The following is a 19,111-nucleotide window of genomic DNA, read 5'->3' as shown; positions in this document are numbered from 1 at the left end:
CTTGGGGCTGGTGCACTGGGACGACCCAGAGGGAGGGTATGGGGAGGGAGGAGGGAGGAGGGTTCCGGATGGGGAACACAGATATACCTGTGGCGGATTCATTTTGATATTTGGCAAAACTAATACAATATTGTAAAGTTTAAAAATAAAATAAAATTTAAAAAAAATAAAAGATGAAAAAAAAAAAAAAGAAAGAAACAGGAAGATTGAAAGAAATGTGTCTTCCTTTCCCTACATTGGACACGTTATGAAAGAGTATCTCCTGATTTAAGATAGGCCATCTTTTTCAGAATAGTAGTTACCAGGAGAATCCATAGCATTATGTTCAGCGGATGTGTCCCCTATTTTCACTCAAAAACGAACTTTCTTGTTGAATTGTTGAAACTTTCCATGTGTAAAGGTAAGTGGAGAGTGGTAAAATTAGTATGGTTTTCATATCCTGCAGTGTAGGGAATAGTTACCCTGCTTTGAAAAAGAATAAAGAGGCAAGTTTTAATCTACAATGTAGTTACTGATATTTATTTAGTTTCACAAATTAAGATGACACAGCAACGACTACTCTGAGTATATTAGTCTAGCTTATTTTTATTTTTTTGTCCCTAGCCACAGTGTAGTCTTATTCTTTATCTGAATGCACTTCCTTAGGTAGAGTAAATAATTTATAAGAAATTTATTTTGCATATACAATATTTGATATATACTTGTTTCTTTTTTTGGCTTACTAATGTCTATTATTAAACCTTTTATTTTCATGTGTTGGTATACCTTCAATATGTGAACGACAATGTGTTTCCTTGTGTGTGTGCTAAGTCACTTCAGTCATGTCCAACACTTTGAGACCCCACGGACTATAGCCTGCCAGCCTCCTCTGTCCATGGGATTCTCTAGTCAGGAATACTGGAGTGGGTTACCATGCCCTCCTCCAGGACTCTTCCCGACCCAAGGATTGAACCTGCATCTCCTGCCTTGGCATGCAGATTTTTTACTGCTAGCACCACCTTGAGTGTGTTTATAAACATCAGCCCAATGTCATTCAAGCCTTTGAGGTAGTTTTTATAGACATCTGGTTTAACAGAGTGAAAAGCAAAGAGGAAGAGATCATGAAAAGTTAGTGAAATGCTTTACCTGGATGCCTGACATAGTGATGGTTTTATCCTGAGTACTGACTTCAAGAACCATGGATTCATAATTCTTCTAGTTTTTGAAGCATAGATCTTGTTATTAAGAGTAACAGGAAAAATTGGGCTCTAGCGTTTCTGCCCAGTTCAGTTCAGTCACTCAGTCGTGTCCGACTCTTTGCGACCCCATGAACCGAAGCACTGCAGGCCTCCCTGTCCATCACCAACTCCCAGAGTTAACCCAGACTCATGACCATTGAGTCAGTGATGCCATCCAACCATCTCGTCCTCTGTCGTCCCCTTCTCCTGCCCTCAATCTTTCTCAGCAGCTGGGTCTTTTCAAATGAGTCAGCTCTTCACATCAGGTAGCTAAAGTATTGGAGTTTCAGCTTCAACATCAGTCTTTACAGTACATGACCACTGGAAAAACCATAGCCTTGACTAGACGGACCTTTGTTGGCAGAGTAACATCTCTGCTTTTTAATATGCTGTGTAGCTTGGTCATAACTTTCCTTTCAAGGAGTAAGCGTCTTTTAATTTCATGGCTGCAGTCACCATCTGCAGTGATTTTTGGAGCCCAGAAAAATAAAGTCAGCCACTGTTTCCACTGTTTCCCCATCTATTTGCCATGAAGTGATGGGACCGGATGCCATGATCTTAGTTTTCTGAATGTTGAGCTTTAAGCCAACTTTTTCACTCTCCTCTTTCACTTTCATCAGGAGGCTCTTTAGTTCTTCTTCACTTTCTACTGTAAGGGTGGTGTCATCTGCATATCTGAGGTTATTGATGTTTTTCCCGGCAGTCCTGATTCCAGCTTGTGCTTCTTCCAGACCAGCATTTCTCATGATGTACTCTGCATATAAGTTAAATAAGCAGGGTGACAATATACAGCCTTGACATACTCCTTTTCCTATTTGGAACCAGTCTGTTGTTCCATGTCCAGTTCTAACTGTTGCTTCCTGACCTGCATACAGATTTCTCAAGAGGCAGGTCAGGTGGTCCGGTATTCCCATCTCTTTCAGAATTTTCTACAGTTTATTGTGATCCACACAGTCAAAGGCTTTGGCATAGTCAATAAAGCAGAAATAGATGTTTTTCTGGAACTCTCTTGCTTTTTCCATGATCCAGCGGATGTTGGCAATTTGATCTTTGGTTCCTGTGACTTTTCTAAAACCAGCTTGAACATCTGGACTTGCATGGTTCACATATTGCTGAAGCCTGGCTTGGAAAATTTTGAGCATTACTTTACTAGCGTGTGAGATGAGTACAATTGTGTGGTAGTTTGAGCATTCTTTGGCATTGTCTTTCTTTGGGATTGGAATGAAAATTGACCTTTTCCAGTCCTGTGGCTGGAGAAGGCAATGGCACCCTGGGATTTTCTTGCCTGGAAAATCCCATGGACGGAGGAGCCTGGTAGCCTGCAGTCCTCGGGGTCACTAAGAGTCAGATATGACTGAGCGACTTCACTTTGACTTTTCACTTTCATGCATTGGAGAAGGAAATGGCAACCCACTCCAGTGTTCTTGCCTGGAGAATCCCAGGGATGGGGGAGCCTGGTGGGCCGCCGTCTATGGGGTCACACCGAGTCGAACACGACTGAAATGACTTGGCAGCAGCAGCAGCAGTCCTGTGGCCCCATCATCTGCAAATATCCAGTATTGAAACTAAAAGCATGTAATTTTATGTGGGCAGAAAATGAAGAGAGAGCAGTATTTTTTATAGTGTACATCTCAAAAAAGACGCCAGTCTGACTTTTTTTCCTTTTGGGCCAAGGCAAGGAGCCCTATGCAAAGTCTTTGTAGGTTCCAGGTATGCTGTTTAGGCCAGGAATTCTTAACACCACAGGGATAAGATTTAGGGCCTGGGGTCTGTGAACCTCAATGGGATAAAAGTTACATCTTTATTTTTCTAACTTCTAAGCTACATTTCTTTTTATTATAAATGTAGGTATAAAAAATATTAATATTAGCAGTTTATGAGTTTTTCACAGAAATGACCTGTTTTTAAGATGATAAAACTATAGTTTTAGATATATCTAAAGTGTATTGATAATGAAGGACATATGTAACAATATATCAAAGATCTGGTATTTAAAAAAATTGAACTGTATCCCACTATAATTGGTTCCCTTGGTAATCCTTTGTATTTTATTAACTTTTTAAAAAATACTCTCTGAGAAGAGTCCATTGACTTCACTATACATCCAAAAGAGCTTTCTTTATTTGTTCACACACTAAGAGGGCCTAATTCAGGCAATTAAAATTACTGTTTTTCCTTTACCTGCCTTAAATATCCCTTTTGCTTCTGTTCTTGCCTGCTGGTGTTAAGCTACTAATAGGCCTTTAATTTCAGTTTTACATCCCACTCTCCTTTAGCATCTTTATTGACTACGTAACAGAGGAGATGGAATATATGTCCAGAAAAAAGATTCTAGACTCCCAGACAGACAGACAGCCTAGTTTTCCATCCAAACTCTGTTACTTATTTAGCTGTGTAAGTTATCTAAACTTTTAAATGTTTTGGTTTCTTCCTTTATTGGGTTGTTGTGATGATTAAGGGAGTGGAGATTTATTAAAGGAAGTTATGTTACTGTGAGTACTATGCATGTGTCTGCTATTATTATTATTACTGTTTATTCAAAAAAATATTTGATTGTCATTATATGAGCTAGGCCCTAGACATTCAGCCTAAGACAAATGCTCCTCTTCCAAAAGCTTTAAGTCTAGTGGTACAGACAGAGCTTGGGAAAGACTTTATTAATAATCTAAGTATTAAGTAGGAGGAATGCAAGATTCTTTGAGGATGGATTCAGGGTCAGACAAGGAGGATGTTGAAGCTGAATGAGTAAAGAATGGAACAAGCATTCTCAGCAAAGCAACATTATTTGCAAAGGCTCTGAGGTTAAAAAGATCCTGACACATCTGAGAATTTAAAAAAAAAAAAAGGCATTGTGGCTACATAATATGGAGAATGAAGAAAGAGAGGGCTATCAGATGAACTGTGAGAAGTTGGCAGGGGCCAGATCTGGTAAGGCATGCTGGTTTTAATGTTTGAGGTCCTATCCTTATCGCACTAGAAATCTTTAGGTCTGCCTTTGTAAAGGATGTCTGCTAACAGAAAATAAGGTCTGGAGGAAGATCTTCCATAATAGATATAGCAGAAGGAGGCAACAGAAGCAGCCCAAGAAGAGATAGTAACCTGTTGATGGACTTGAATGACCTGGAATGGTGCTAGCAGAGATGGGGAGATATGGAGCTCTTCCATGATTAGCTTGAGGAATTTGATGATTGATTGCAAGAGGAGGATGAATGAGGAGTTAACCCATTTAGGCTTCTAGCTTGAGAAGTTAGGTGGATGGTGGTACCATCTGCAGAGTGGATGAACACACTGGAGGAGGAATAGGTTTGGAGACGTATAGATGGAGTCAGTTTTGAACATAGGAAGTTTGAGTTGCCTGTGAAATCTGTAAGAGAGTATGGCAAGAACCACCACAATATTGTAAAGTAAATAGCCTCCAATTAAATAAATTTTTTAAAAAAGAGAAGATATCAGTAGTTAGCTGGATACACTTACAAGTCTGTTGGTGTAAGTTGCTTAAGAATCTGGCTACAGGAAAGTAAGGTTGGATTAGAAAAAGAATGACTTTTCTTTAGAGCAGGTAAAAGGGAAATGTGAGAGCAAATGATCTGAAGCTGATCTAAATGAGGGACAGCTGGGGATACAGACTAAGAACGCCAAGGAATGTTAATTGAAAGTTGGAGGAATGAAATTTATTTCAAAGATATGCTGAAAAAGCAGTTACTTCAAAAGACTTTTTAAAAGTTTAGAATGTACCCATCAAGAATGAAGTATAAAAGGTTTTAAGGGGAAAAGTAAGGATGTGTTGGAGATAATTCTAGTGAAATTTAGTATGTAGTTCTGACTTAAGAGAATATGTACTCAGGGTAAATGTGATTTAGTTCTAATTAGACAACTTATCACCATTCACATCATAGTGTCTTTAATGTAAAGATGCTAGAGTAGCCCTTTTAGGTTTGCCACACTGACATTATTGCACAGTATCAAACCTTAATTAGTAAGACTTTTTTTTTTCTTCCGCCTGCTTTCCTTCTGTTTCTCCCTTCCTCCATCTCTCCTTCCTTATTTCCTCCCCTCCCTCCATCCCTTCCTAGGAGGGAGCTAGGATAGGATGTATAGTTAGGATAAATAGGACATTAAGAGAAAAAGATGCTGTTGTTTTTTAAATAGGTAGCTTATAGGGTGGATCTTTATTATAAATGATTCTAAGTCCCAAGCTAATAATTATTGCAGGGTGAGCTAGAAAAAAGTCTAGTTTGACCACTCTTCTTAGAGAACATTATTCTGTGGGTATCTCAGGGATCGATTTCATGAATGTATAATCTCAAAATTGCTTCCTGTGTCTTCCATTGTGGATTCATTTAATTTTAGCTGTATGGTACTCCTTAGGAATCAAAAAAATCCAGAAAGAAAATCCAGAAAAAAATATCCGGTGTAGTAATTTTTCTTTCCAGTTTTTCTTTCAAATACTACTGTATGACTTCTTGGGTAGTATGATTACCTTCTAACAGAGTATTCTCAGCTTCTCCCTTACATACCTTATAATCTTGTTGTCATTCATTTTTCTTATCAAAAGCATTGTTGCTGTTATTTTCAACAAACTGTTATCTGTTAGGTAAATTAAAAATAAGAAAAATTTAAAAATTATTTTATGTTAATATATTCATTTCTAATACCCTTCCTTTCTTTATGTACATCCTAATTTCTGACCTATGTGATTTTCTTTCTTTCTGAATAACTTATTTTAACATTACCTGTGGTAGATCTGCTTGCAAAAAAATCCCTCATTTTTTGTCTAGGAAAGTCTTTATTTCTCATCTTTGAAGGATAAGTTCACTGGATATAGAATTTTAGATTGGTGACTCTTTTTTCTTTAAATGTTTTCAATATTTCAGTCTGCTTTCTTCTTGGGCACGTGGTTCCTAAGAGAAGTCTGGTATATTTCTTATCTGGTATACTTCTTATCTTTTCTCCTCTGTTGGTAAAGTTTCCCACATCCCTTTCTCCTCCAGATCTCTCCAGACCTTCGGTCTGGCTTCTTCCCAGGTTTTCTCTTTGGGTTTGGTTTTGTGCAGTTTTAATATTATATGGCCAGGTGTAGCTTTGGTATTTATCCTTCTTGGAGTTCTTTGGATCACCCACGCCTGTGGTTTTGTGTCTGTCATTGATTTTGGAGTATTCTCAGCCATTATTATGTCAAATAGTTCCTCTGTTCTTTTCTTTCTTTTTCTGGTATTCAGTTCAGTTCAGTTCAGTCGCTCAAGTCGTATCCGACTCTTTGCGACCCCATGAATTGTAGCATGCCAGGCCTCCCTGTCCATCACCAACTCCCGGAGTTCATCCAAACTCATGTCCATCGAGTCGGTGATGCCATCCAGCCATCTCATCCTCTGTTGTCTCCTTCTCCTCCTGCCCCGATCCCTCCCAGCATCAGAGTCTTTTCCAATGAGTCAGCTCTTTGCATGAGATGGCCAAAGTACTGGAGTTTCAGCTTTAGCATCATTCCTTCCAAAGAACACCCAGGACTGATCTCCTTTAGAATGGACTGGTTGGATCTCTTTGCAGTCCAAGGGACTCTCAAGAGTCTTCTCCAACACCACAGTTCAAAAGCATGAATTCTTCGGTGCTCAGCTTTCTTTGCAGTCCAACTCTCACATCCATACATGACTACTGGAAATTACTATTATGCATATGTTAAACATTTTGTAATTATTCTTCAATTCTCAGATATTCTGTTCCATCTTTATTTTTTTTTTTTTTCCTCTCTGCATTTCAGTTTTGAAAGTGTCTACTGTTACATCTTAAAACTCTATGATTTTCTTCTTGGCCATGTCTAGTCTACTCATGAGCCCATCAAAGGCATTCTTCATTTTGATTTAACAGTGTTTTTGATCTAACATTTTCTTTTGACTCTTTCCTAAGAGTTTTCAGCTCTCAGCTTATGTTACTCACATGTTCTTTAATGTTGTCAACTTTTTCAATAAATCCTTTGGCATATTGCTTATTATTGTTTTAAATTCCAATTCTGATAATTATGCATTTTCTGGTGCTTGATTTGTCTCTTCAGGTTGTTTCTTTTTGCCTTGTAGTGTTTCTGGTCATTTTTTTTTGTTGAAATTTGGACATGGTGTGTTGAGTAAAAGGAACTTTGGTAGATATGTCTTTAGTGTAAAGTGTTACGTTTATCTGGCTAGGAGTCAGTCTGTGTTTACTATTTGCTGTAGCTCTTGTGGCCAAGGCTAAAGTTTTTTCTTCTATCCTTGTTTTTGTTTTCCCTGTTGTCTTTAAATGTTCCTGGAGATCTTAAATAGGGGTGAACCTTGCAGTTCTTTTAGCTATATCTCATTCCTTGTTATTTTAAAGGGACCTTATTGATTTGGTGGTAATGTGGGGAGGGGTAGAAGGGAACTTTCTGTAGTCCTGTGATTAGGTCTCAGTCTTTTAGTGAATCTTTTGCTTCCCCTATGTCAGTTAGGCTCTAGTGAAATGGTTCTCCTTGTGGCTAGGCCTTATTAAGGAGAACAGAGTTCAGTAGTATTGTTAAATCATTTTTTTTCTTCCTCTGCCATAAAGAGGTGAGAAGTTTTCTCTAATTTTCATCTAATTTTCATAGTGAGAACCTGGTGAGGCTTGTAGAGGTACAACTCAGAAGTTTCAGGAATCCTTCTTTAAGGCTGAGCCTTCTCCTAGTTTTTTGTTCTTAAGCTAATATTCATACTGAACCTCCAGAAATTAATCAATTATAGTTGAAAGTGTTCCTCCCCCAGGACTCGCTTGAGCTAACACTTGGCTTTTGATACCAGTAAGTCCTGATTCTCTGCATCTGCCCATTTGTCCAGTTTTCAGGGAAGCAGCTTGCTCTGTGACCTCAGTTTTCTGATGGATCTAAGAAGAGTCATTGGTTTTTAGTTTGTTCAGCTTTTTTTCTTTTTGTTAGGGTAGGAGTGACTGTTTTCAAGCTCTTCATATTTCAGACCAGAAAATCAGAAATTCCCTTGTTTCTTATTAGAATGAAGATTTTACCTTAGCTCATTCATCTTAGTCTCTTAAGCCTTTTCTTTCCCCTGTACAAACTTCACTGGAAACAATGATTTTAGTGAATATTTGAACATAGGTTACATTTGGGAAGAGATACCTTTTTCATCTTTTTTTAAAATATTATCTTTTCACTTGTTGACTTTTCTAAATACAGACTGTATCCTTCTTAAGCTGTAAGGCTGTGAATCCTGCTCTTTCTTTAAGCCTCAGTTCAGCAGTTAGAAGGATTTAAAAAAAAAAATCTGAAACAGTTATCTCCCTAGAAGGATGTAGACAGAATGAACAGTGAAGAGAATATATCAGATACTATCCTGTGTGGATACAAGGAAGAATAAGGTGAGGTACTTAAATTTTAGTATTCTCAGACTAGTCAGGTAACAGACAAGCCAATAATATCATACTCAAATCGCCATGCATGTCCAGAGGAGCATAGAGGTGGGACATTTTGTCTTACGTTGGGGGGTTGGGAGGAGGCAGGAAAAAAGTCACCTAAAGTAGCTGACATATGATCTATTTCTTAAAGGATGGCTAGGGTGGAGGAGAACATCCCAAGCAGAGAGAACTGCCCATCAGATAAATGGTTTAATCTATGGTTGCTTTTTTGCTGGAGTCAGAACTTGGAGAGCAAAGCAAACTGGGCAAGTTAGGTAGAGTTTCTCCAACTCTGCTTGATGTATGGTTTTATTAGAACAAATACTTGCCCTATAAAGCTTTTCAACGTCAGTGTAACCAGTTTTGAATTTTTGTTGTATATTGTAGTATGAAATTGAGAATTAACTATACTGTGTATTTCACATTTACATAAGGCACAACCTGCCAAGATAGTTTTTTAATTATCAAATTATGTCTTATAAGTATTTTGCATAGTGTAGAATTCATTTGAGTTTGAGTTAAGTTTGACTGGTTCTATTGTTGCTTTAAATGTAAGGATATTTTATGATTTCATAGAAGGAAATTTTTAGAAACGATAACCCGCTCATTTTAGCTAATCTCATTTAGTTAAACCATTTCTCTTGAAGTTGTAACCCATTATATAATTTCATGCATATTTCCTCCTACACATATTTACTTGACTCAGGTCTATAATACTGCCACTTTCTGGCAAAGGTATAATGAGCATAATTTTAAATTCTGCATGAAATACAAGTTGTTCATCATTCAGTCACTAAGTCGTCTCCGACTCTTTGCGACCCCATGGACTACAGCACGCCAGATTTCCCTGTTCTTTACCATGTCCCAGAGTTTGCTCAAACTCATGTCCATTGAGTCAGTGATGTTATCTAACCATTTCATCCTCTGTCACCCCATTCTCCTCCTGTCCTCAATCTTTCCCAGCATTAGGGTCTATTCCAATGAGTCAGCTCTTTGCATCTGGTGGCCAAACTTTGGAGCTTCAGCTTCAGCATCAGTCATTCCAATGAACGTGGAGGGTGAATTCCCTTTTAGGATTGACTGGTTTGATCTTGCAGTCCCAGGGACTCTCAAGAGTCTTCTCCAGCACCACAGTTCGAAAGCATCAATTCTTCAGCACTCAGCCTTCTTTATGGTCCAGCTGTCACATCCATGCATGATTACTGCAAAAACCATAGCTTTAACTAAACAGACCTTTGTTGACAAAGTGATATCTTTGCTTTTTAATATGTTGTCTTGGTTTGTCATAGCCTTTCTCCCTAGGAGCAAGCATCTTTTAATTTCATGGCTTCAGTCACCATCCACAGTGATTTTGGAGCCCAAGAAAATAAAATCTGTCACCACTTCCACTTTTTCCTCTTCTGTTTGCCATGAAGTGATGGGACCAGATGCCACGATCTTAGTTTTTTTGAATGTTGAGTTTTAAGCCAGCCTTTCCACTCTCGTCCTTCACCCTCATCAAGAAGCTCTTTAGTTCCTCTGAACTTTCTGCCATTGGAGTGCTCTTCAATTAAGAACTAATAGATTATTGCCTAGTTCTATTGATAGTTTCGTGTCATAGCTTTTGAAATTACTTTAGTCAGCCAAGATAAAGCTCTTCTAGCGCACATCTAATATACTGTTTCTAAAATGAATGAATATGTATACAGAGAAGGAGGGATTTTGAACTTCTTAGAGAAAGCAGGATAGGGAATCTTATTTTAGATTACAGAAGACAACACCAAAGCAGTCTTAATTTTCTAAAAAAAAAAATCTGATTTTGTTTCATAAAATTTGACTTTTAATTATGTTGCTGCTAAAATTATTACCTGAGATAGTGTGCATAGATGATTAAAGATATTTTTGGAACACTTCTTAAACTGACCATTAAAGTGTATTAAATCATCATTTTTATTCCAGACATTTCTTTCTTCACTCTCTTTACTTTCCTTAATAGAAATAGTATATTAGTTTTCTATTGCTGCTGTAACAACTTACCATAAATTAAAACAAAACAAGTGTATTATCATTACAGTTCTTGGGGTCAGAAGTTCAGTATGCATGTCACCAGACTAAACTCAAGGTATTAGACAGGCTATTTCTTTCTTTCTAGGGAATGAATCCAGTTACTACTTCTTTGAGTTGTTGGCAGAAACCAGTTCCTTCCAAGAGTAGGACCTCAGTCTTGTTTTCTTACTGACTCTAAACTGAGATTTATCCTGCCTTTTAAAGGCTACCTGATTTCCTGGTTCATTGTTTCCTTCTTGCATCTTTAAAACTAGCAACAGCCTTTAAGGCCTTCTCACTTTGCATCTTTGTGACATACTGTTCTTCTGTAATCTTTTACTTATTAGGATTTATATGATTAAATTGGGCCCACTTAGATAATACAAGTTAATCTCCCTCATCTTGGGTTCTTCACATTAATCATATCAACACAGTTACTTTTGCCACCATGTGATGAAAGTGAAAGAGGAGAGTGAAAAAATTGGCTTAAAGCTCAACATCCAGAAAACTAAGATCATGGCATCTGGTCTCATCACTTCATGGCAAATAGATGGGGAAACAGTGGAAGCAGTATCAGACTTTATTTTTCTGGGCTCCAAAATCACTGCAGATGGTGATTGCAGCCATGAAATTAAAAGATGCTTACTCCTTGGAAGGAAAGTTATGACCAACATAGATAGCATATTGAAAAGCAGAGACATTACTTTGCCAACAAAGATCCGTCTAGTCAAGGCTATGGTTTTTCCAGTGGTCATGTATGGATGTGAGAGTTGGACTACAAAGAAAGTTGAGCGCCGAAGAATTGATGCTTTTGAACTGTGGTGTTGGAGAAGACTCTTGAGAGTCCCTTGGACTGCAAGGAGATCCAACCAGTCCATTCTAAAGGAGATCAGTCCTGGGTGTTCTTTGGAAGGACTGATGCTAAAGCTGAAACTCCAGTACTTTGGCCACTGCATGCGAAGAGTTGACTCATTGGAAAAGACCCTGATGCTAGGAGGGATTGGGGGCAGGAGGAGAAGGGGACGACACAGGATGAGATGGCTGGATGGCATCACTGACTCTATGGACGTGAGTTTGGATGAACTCCGGGACTTGGTGATGGACAGGGAGGCCTGTTGTGCTGCAGTTCATGGGGTCGCAAAGAGTCGGACACGACTGAGCGACTGAACTGAACTGAATGTAACATATTACCAGGTTGCAGGAGTTAGGACCTAGACATCTTTGGGGAGGTATGTTTCTGCCTACTGTAACTGGTAGTACTAACTGGTGCCTGACTTCGCTGGATCGGTTTTCCTTTTCTGTTTAGAATACCTCTGACTTTTCTCTCTTTGATTCATTGAATGCAAGTGAAGTGTTAGGATTCAGAGTCATGAGGGGAAGTTTTGGGGGATAGAGAATTCTAGAAATACTGAAAAAAAATATGCTTAGAATATTGCTTTGTAAAATAGAAAGTCTTTATGTATTTTTGAGTTTAACTACTTTCAATCCTTAATACTAAGGTCCATAGTTTTTCAATACCCAGCAGCAGGAAGTAAACCAGTAAAGAATCAGTTAATTTAGGATGAAAATATTTCAAGATAAATACTCATTCAGAGCAATAAATTTTAATAATTTATGTGAATTTTGATAATGGATAACATTGTATTTTAATGTTATTTCTTTCCTACTTAGATCATCACGAAGTACGTATATGAGCTTCTGGAAAAGGACTGTAATTTGAAAAAAATATCTATTCCAGTAAGTCCAATTTTTAAAAGTATTTATAGTTCCAAATAAAATATTTTCAATTCAAAGAAAACTTTTGTTTTGGGTTACCTGTGATAAGTTTAAATGTTAAGATCCTAATGTTTTGATATTGATAAAGATAATATTAAATGCCTGTCATTATACTTCATCTCATTGTTTGTAATAGTTCTTAAAAAGTAATATTCTTTAGTGTAAAGTAAAGAAATACTGATTTTCAGTCTTTTTTGAAAGTGATGTCACAAAAGAACTACTCTTTCCTCTACCCTTTCTCATTTCATTGGTATAATTTATTTTTACATGTTTATTTGAGTAAACCTATGTGCTTTTTCTTGCATTAGACATTTGCTTTCATTTTAATTATTTCTTGATTATTTTAAACTGTGTGTTTCATTTCTGTGTTATTTCCTCTGAACATCCCCAGATTTACTCTTTTTCATAACACTACTCCTCTCCTTAGTGGAAGTTTTTTTTTTTTTTTCAAATTTTGCATATTTTGCCATTTCAGAGTGGAAGAGTTTGAAATTTGTTCTCAGATTCAGTTTCTCAAAAGAGCTTTTTTGTTTTTAGTGTACAGTATGAAATATTGAGCTTTTGAATGAAGAAATAGTAACCTTGTGTGTGTGAGATGATGGTAGACTAGATGAGGTGATCTTTACTGTCCTAGACAGTTCTCTGATTTTACAATCTTTATGAACCTCAAAGACTTCATGAAAGTTATTTAAGGCACAAAACTTACAATATTAATAATTTAGTCTACATGAAATTTTGCGTGAAATTCTAAAATTCTTTGGGTAGTGTTATTCTACTATCAAGTGGAGGGATTTAGAATTTTTTAATACTATCCATCCTCCCAAATTACTTCCATAGGTTGATTTTTTTTTTTTAATCTCTATTTTATATTTAACTTTCTATAGATAACTTCAAGTACTAGGTCATATTGTTAATCGTTTATCAATTTATTCATTCATTCGACAAATATTTATTTTAGGATGCCAGGCACTGCTCTACATGCTAGTGACATACTAGTCAATGCAGTATTATTCTACGTAATGACTAGGCCAACATTCGTTTATTTGAAAACTTTCCTTCCTTTTGAATTGTGTGAGAACCAAGATTTTAGTATCTTTTTTGAGAATGAATATAAAAGTTGTTTTCTGGATTCACACCTCTTGTTTTGTTTTTGACTTTGCATCTAGTGTCTCACTCTATTAAAATTATACGTTGAATTTGGTCTTCTGGAAAGTCAAGGCAGAATTTTGTCACTTTGTCCAGTCTCCTTTTTTTGTTAATTCTATGTCTTTTGAAGCTTCTGATGAATGATACTTAAAGAGCCTTAGGTTAATCCATTGTTACAGCACAATTAATTAGTATTGAGTCCTTTAACTTTGCAATACTTCTAGTTCCATTGAACCTTTAAACTCAGTTTAATTCCCTGGGTTTCTAGAACAAATTACAAGATAATTGGCCATATCTGTCATGTTACATAATTGTTTCATTTTTGTGTAGAAAGCCTGAGATTAGATTTAGAAGGACTTGAATTATTTTCCTCTTATTTAAATTTAAATCTAATGTTACACAGAGAAAGCTTTTCACTGTATGAGATCTATAACAACCATTATGACCAATTAGGTTAGTAAAGATATCCTAATTTTGTAAATGAAAAAGAAACAATTTTTTCATTTTAGCAAATTAATCTGTCCTTAAGTTATCATAACGTATTTTATATAATTATGAGATTCTTCTTCCCTAAAGTATTAGTTTTCTCCTGAGTTCTTTTAAATCCCAAAGCTAGCAGTGACAGTGGGGTTTATTTTTTGTTCATTTTTTTTTCTAAAGATATACCACCAAATTTTTTTTCTTTTACTGATGATGAACTAAGTTTTAGTTTTATAGTTGAAATATTTAATAAGGCAAGAATTCTTTTTGATTGATAGCACTCTGTAGAAGACCATGATTTGCCAGTAAAGGTCATGATCATGTCTCTCCATGTAAACATGATCACATTTACTCTCCACCTCACATGAATAGGTACAAAATAGTCTCAATTTTAGTATTTCACTCTTGTGTAGAATATTGGATACATGAGTTGACTACAGATTTTCATTTGATTTATTCAATCATATTTAAATAAACTTCAAAATTAGTGATTTTCATAAGTATCCCAAAATGAATTGTTAACTGCTGACCAATTGGTCTTAGGCATTGATTTGTCTATAATAGAGGCGGTACACTGGAATGACCTTTATGTGTATTCCTTAATGAAAGCTCACCTTAGTAAATTACCATTATTAGAAGATAAATGGCTTCGGAACAGCCATTTCGAAAGTTACAGATTTCCCTGGTGGTCCAGTGGTTAAGGCTCTGTGCTTACAATGCAGGGGGCGTGGTTTCGATCCCTGGCCGAAGTGCTAAGATCCACACATCCATGCCACGAGATGCAGCCAGAAAGTTAAAAAAAAAAAAAAAAGACTTAATGAAGAAAACTTTATTTTATTCATTTAGCTATTTTTCTGTTTTAAATTAGCATAACTTGAGAGTAAATGATCAACTGCAGAATCACAGTTCTGCATTTTTTTGAGATGAATATTATTCAATTACCATCTTAAATACTGCTTTTACTCCTTTATCATTAATAGTATTACATTGTTCATTTTTTGTTCCTTAAATAATCTAATGTTCTGATATTTTTAAAATCAACATATTTGGATGTTCAAGTAAAATTTTTGTTCATTTGCTCATAGCTCCCTTAACTTGTTGCCCCTTAAAAAATTCTTGAACAGTATTGTAATATTAAAAAAACACATGTTTACCTTCAGAAAATAAGTACCCTTCCAGTTTTAAAGTGATTGCTGTGACATTTAATTCCACCTTTAAAAACTGAGGTGCTTGGTTTCAGCGGACTTTGTAGAATAAAAAAAAGAACAGTGGTCAGCACCTTTTAGAAAGTCTATAGCTAGGGTTTTTTTTCATTAAGATAAACAGACGTCCATTTCCATACATACCAGGATCCATCAAGGCCTCACTGACTTTAAGAGACTCTCTTATTTGTGCCTATTTAGACATACTTTTTGGTAAATGAGTGACTGGAAACCTCTGTGGCCTCTGTTTTATTATTCACTGACAGCTTTGCCTTTTCATTTTTCTTTTGTTCTTATTACCATTTTCTTTCTTTTTTCAAGCTGTTTTAACTGAATGATTCCTCTGTTCTCTTATAATGTTACTAGGTAAAAGGGAGTTTTTCTTTTCAGATTTGGTTTTACTCTGTCTTGCTCTGTCTCCCATCCACTTTTCTTCCTTTATGACTTCAGTCATATCTATTGTTATTCTAGTAATTTGTTTATTCTAGACATCACCTGTGGTAGTGTTGTATTTCCTACTTCTCTTACATCATATTTAATTACTACTAATAAAGATACAGTTATGTCATTTTGATTCTAAGCATTGTGTAGTCTTTGAAAATTCTCTGTAGTCATGCATTAGTTTAATCTTTCATTTGTGCTTTCTGAGCCAGTCAAGTATTATACCCAAGTTAAGAGGACACATTGTTTAGTTAAATGCCTTTTATCTAAAGGAAGTCACTGGTGAGGCTTGATTAAGATTCTTTAGTCCAAAAGTTTATTCATTCTTATATAACTTAGTGCCTACAATGTGCCAGCCTTTCTTCTGTACATATGGTAATATACTGGAGACACAGGTCTGTGCCTTCCTGTACGTTAGTAGAGGAAACAGATGGTTATTAAACAAATATATAAACAGATATAAAGTAAAGCATATTAGGTTGCATTATGTGCTATGGAGGAAAATAAAAGAGGTTGATAGTAGAGACTTCTTTGGGAAGTGTTTAAATGGAGTGGTCAGAGAAGGCCTCACTGACAAGATGCATTTTTTTCGTAAGCCTGTGGCCATGCCCTACTTGCTATAATAATTACCTTTTGTGCTGTGTGTACACAGGTGGCTAAGCATCTATTACTGACCAGTCTGATTGTTTTAGAAGTACAAAAATTTTAATTTTTGTCTTGTCCCAGAAGTAGTCGCTGGGCCCGTTTGGAATCAGGGCATTTAATGGTATTTTTTTTTCTTTATTATTTTGATAATTTTATGAATATATACTGTTGATGAAGTGAGATGCTATTGCATTGCCCAGCATATGAATTGACCTCTATTTGAGGATGTGTTTATCAATCACCTGTCAAGATATTAACTTCTGGCTCTGACCTGGTCAAACAAAGTCTACCATTCATTGTTACTTGCCACTCCTGATGAGAAATACCACTTAGGGCATGTTATGGCATATGTAATAAAATGTTGGGAAGTTACCGTTTCCTAAAATTCTCTGACTTTTTGAAATCTGAATCTAGTTTAAACCTAAATATTATGTATAATCACAATAACTAAAAATATTCACTTTTCATTCTATAAGTAACTAAGTTACATAAGGTTATCAAAGTATACAGATAGTATTATTTCACAAAGTATTTGTTATATAATCCTGTGTTCACAGTCTGAATAAAATGTCGAAGTCCATTTACATAGAACAGTTGGTGTTTGAATTTTTAAATAGTTCCCTTTCCTACATTTGTTAAAAGCTTAGTAGTTTTCCTCACTAATATATGGTTTTCCAATATGTGTATTCTCCAATTGGGTTTTCTGTTTATTTTAGACACAGCATATTTCTGTTATGACTTATAGGCTTAATAGCTGTGTGACTTGGGCGAGTTATTTAAACTCTCCAGGCCTCAACTTCTTTGTCTATAAACGAATATAATAATAGTCCCACTTTAATAGAATTGTGATTAATTGAAATAATGTTTTAAAAATATTTAGCATAGTATCTACATTATAGGAAGCACTTAAAAATTTTTCTTTTTTGTAATGATAATATAATACTGATATACAGTAGCAATGGAGAAAGACATAGTTCCAGTATTCTTTTCCATATTTTTATATTTTAATTACTATCATGTCTTTTTGCTCCTCTACCTTATATGTGTTAATCTCTAATGAATATTTTAATTTTATTTTAAAGTTTTTTACTTCCATAATTCTCTAATAGCTGTTCTATAATTTGTATTAACCACTAGTTGTTTTCTCATTTGTGTCTATGATCAAAAAACATTTATTATTTAATTTTTTTTAATTACAGGTAGATGCCACTGAAAGTGAACCAAAGAGTTTTATCTTTATGAGTGAGGATGCTTTGACAAATCCACAGAAACTGATGGTTTTAATTCATGGTAGTGGTGTTGTCAGGGCAGGTCAGTGGGCTAGAAGGCTTATTATAAATGAAGATCTGGACAGTGGCACACAGATCCCTTTTATTAAGAGAGCTATGGATGTAAGTGCAATTTCCTTTATATTTTTTGGCATTTTATAGCTGTTTTATTATGTGTTATAAATTATTTTATCATGTCTTTTAAAAAATCTTTCCTAAACATAGCCTTATCTTTAAATTGTTAACCATTTTACTTGTAGCGAAAGATTATTCTGCATTATTTTGCAGTTACAGCAAAAAAAAAAAAAAGACATCTTCAGTCTACAGCGATTTAGATACTGTCTTTGAAACGAGTATTTTCAGTTCTAATTTTTGTTTCTTATTGCATGAAATACCACTTTTAAATATCAGTATTACTGAAAATACTTCTGAAAAAAATGACTGCTTTTATAAATCTTCGCCTACCTGATTTAGTGAAGTTAAAAACTAAAGGAAGCCTGCTACATTAAATTATTATTTTATTCTTTAAAAAAAAAAGAGTTGGAATAACTCAGCATTTTTCTGTCATTAAAAATAAATAAATAAAAACTCTTTAGAACCCACAAATACAGTGCTTAAGAATAAGATAAACACAAGATGGTAAATTGTAGTATTTACTGAATTATTTTATTCTTACTTGAATTCAAACTTTTTAGAAGTTGGTATTCTAAAATTGTGTTCAAGATTTTCTTTCCTGTGGTAGTGAAATTGCTTTTTCTGACCTAGCTTTGTTACATCCTAATGTTTGGTGATTTGTTTTACTGTCTCATTCTTAAGTTCTCCAATGAATAGTTAAACTTTGCAAAGTTGGTTTTCTTTCACATGTGAGTAGAAATTTTCTTCAGAAAAAAAATAAAGTGGCATCTTTACTTATAAAACTTGAATATAGGAATGTAAAGTTATTTAGAAATATATGTGTCCATGTATGCTTTATAAGAGCTACATTATTTTATTTTTGTAATTGAAAGAGGTAGGGAATTATTTCATACACTAATGAATGCAAAGGTGAAAGATAATATGTTTCTTACTTTAACTCTGAAATAATAAGATTAGAGCCCAGCTCAGCTCCTAAAGAATATTTTGTTAATAGATTTTGAGACACTTAAAATTCTGTAAGTAGAATTTCATAGGTGAATTGTATATTTTGTTTCAGTCTTCATAGATATGCAAAGAACACAAAAATATCACTTCTGATTGGTTGCAAATTTCAGTGGTGTGTTTTTTAATTAGAACTTAAGTAACTAAAATAAATTTAGTTTATTTTGAAGTAATTCACTTAATTTGTTATTAAACTTTTATATTTCAGGTTATGAATAGTGAAATAAACTTACACTCTGGCATATTAGTTTATGTTTAGAACAGACCCTGTCAATGTATTTTAAGAACACGGTATGTGAAATGTGATCACAATTCAGTGAATACTTGAAAATATAATTCAGTGAAGAAAATCAGATATTTGTACATATAGGTGCTTGGTAAAATA

General features: G+C 35.2%; 1 protein-coding gene across 6 annotated transcripts in view; it reads left to right on the top strand.

The window, feature by feature from the left end:
* The window catches only part of ARB2A (ARB2 cotranscriptional regulator A), a 422,536-nt gene that overhangs the window by 103,008 nt on the left and 300,417 nt on the right, over positions 1-19,111 (top strand). For 5 of the 6 annotated variants that reach the window (XM_061424392.1, XM_061424389.1, XM_061424394.1 and 2 more), the window contains 2 exons: positions 12,303-12,368; positions 17,521-17,712. In XM_061424392.1, coding sequence (XP_061280376.1) covers positions 12,303-12,368; positions 17,521-17,712 — 258 coding nt within the window. The remainder of the gene's footprint in view (positions 1-12,302; positions 12,369-17,520; positions 17,713-19,111) is intronic. The other variant, XM_061424395.1, reaches the window with a different exon arrangement.

This window comes from Bos javanicus, chromosome 7 (genome assembly GCF_032452875.1).
Source record: "Bos javanicus breed banteng chromosome 7, ARS-OSU_banteng_1.0, whole genome shotgun sequence".
NCBI classification, from domain to species: Eukaryota; Metazoa; Chordata; class Mammalia; order Artiodactyla; family Bovidae; genus Bos; species Bos javanicus.
This window is presented reverse-complemented; position numbering and strand designations above follow the sequence as displayed.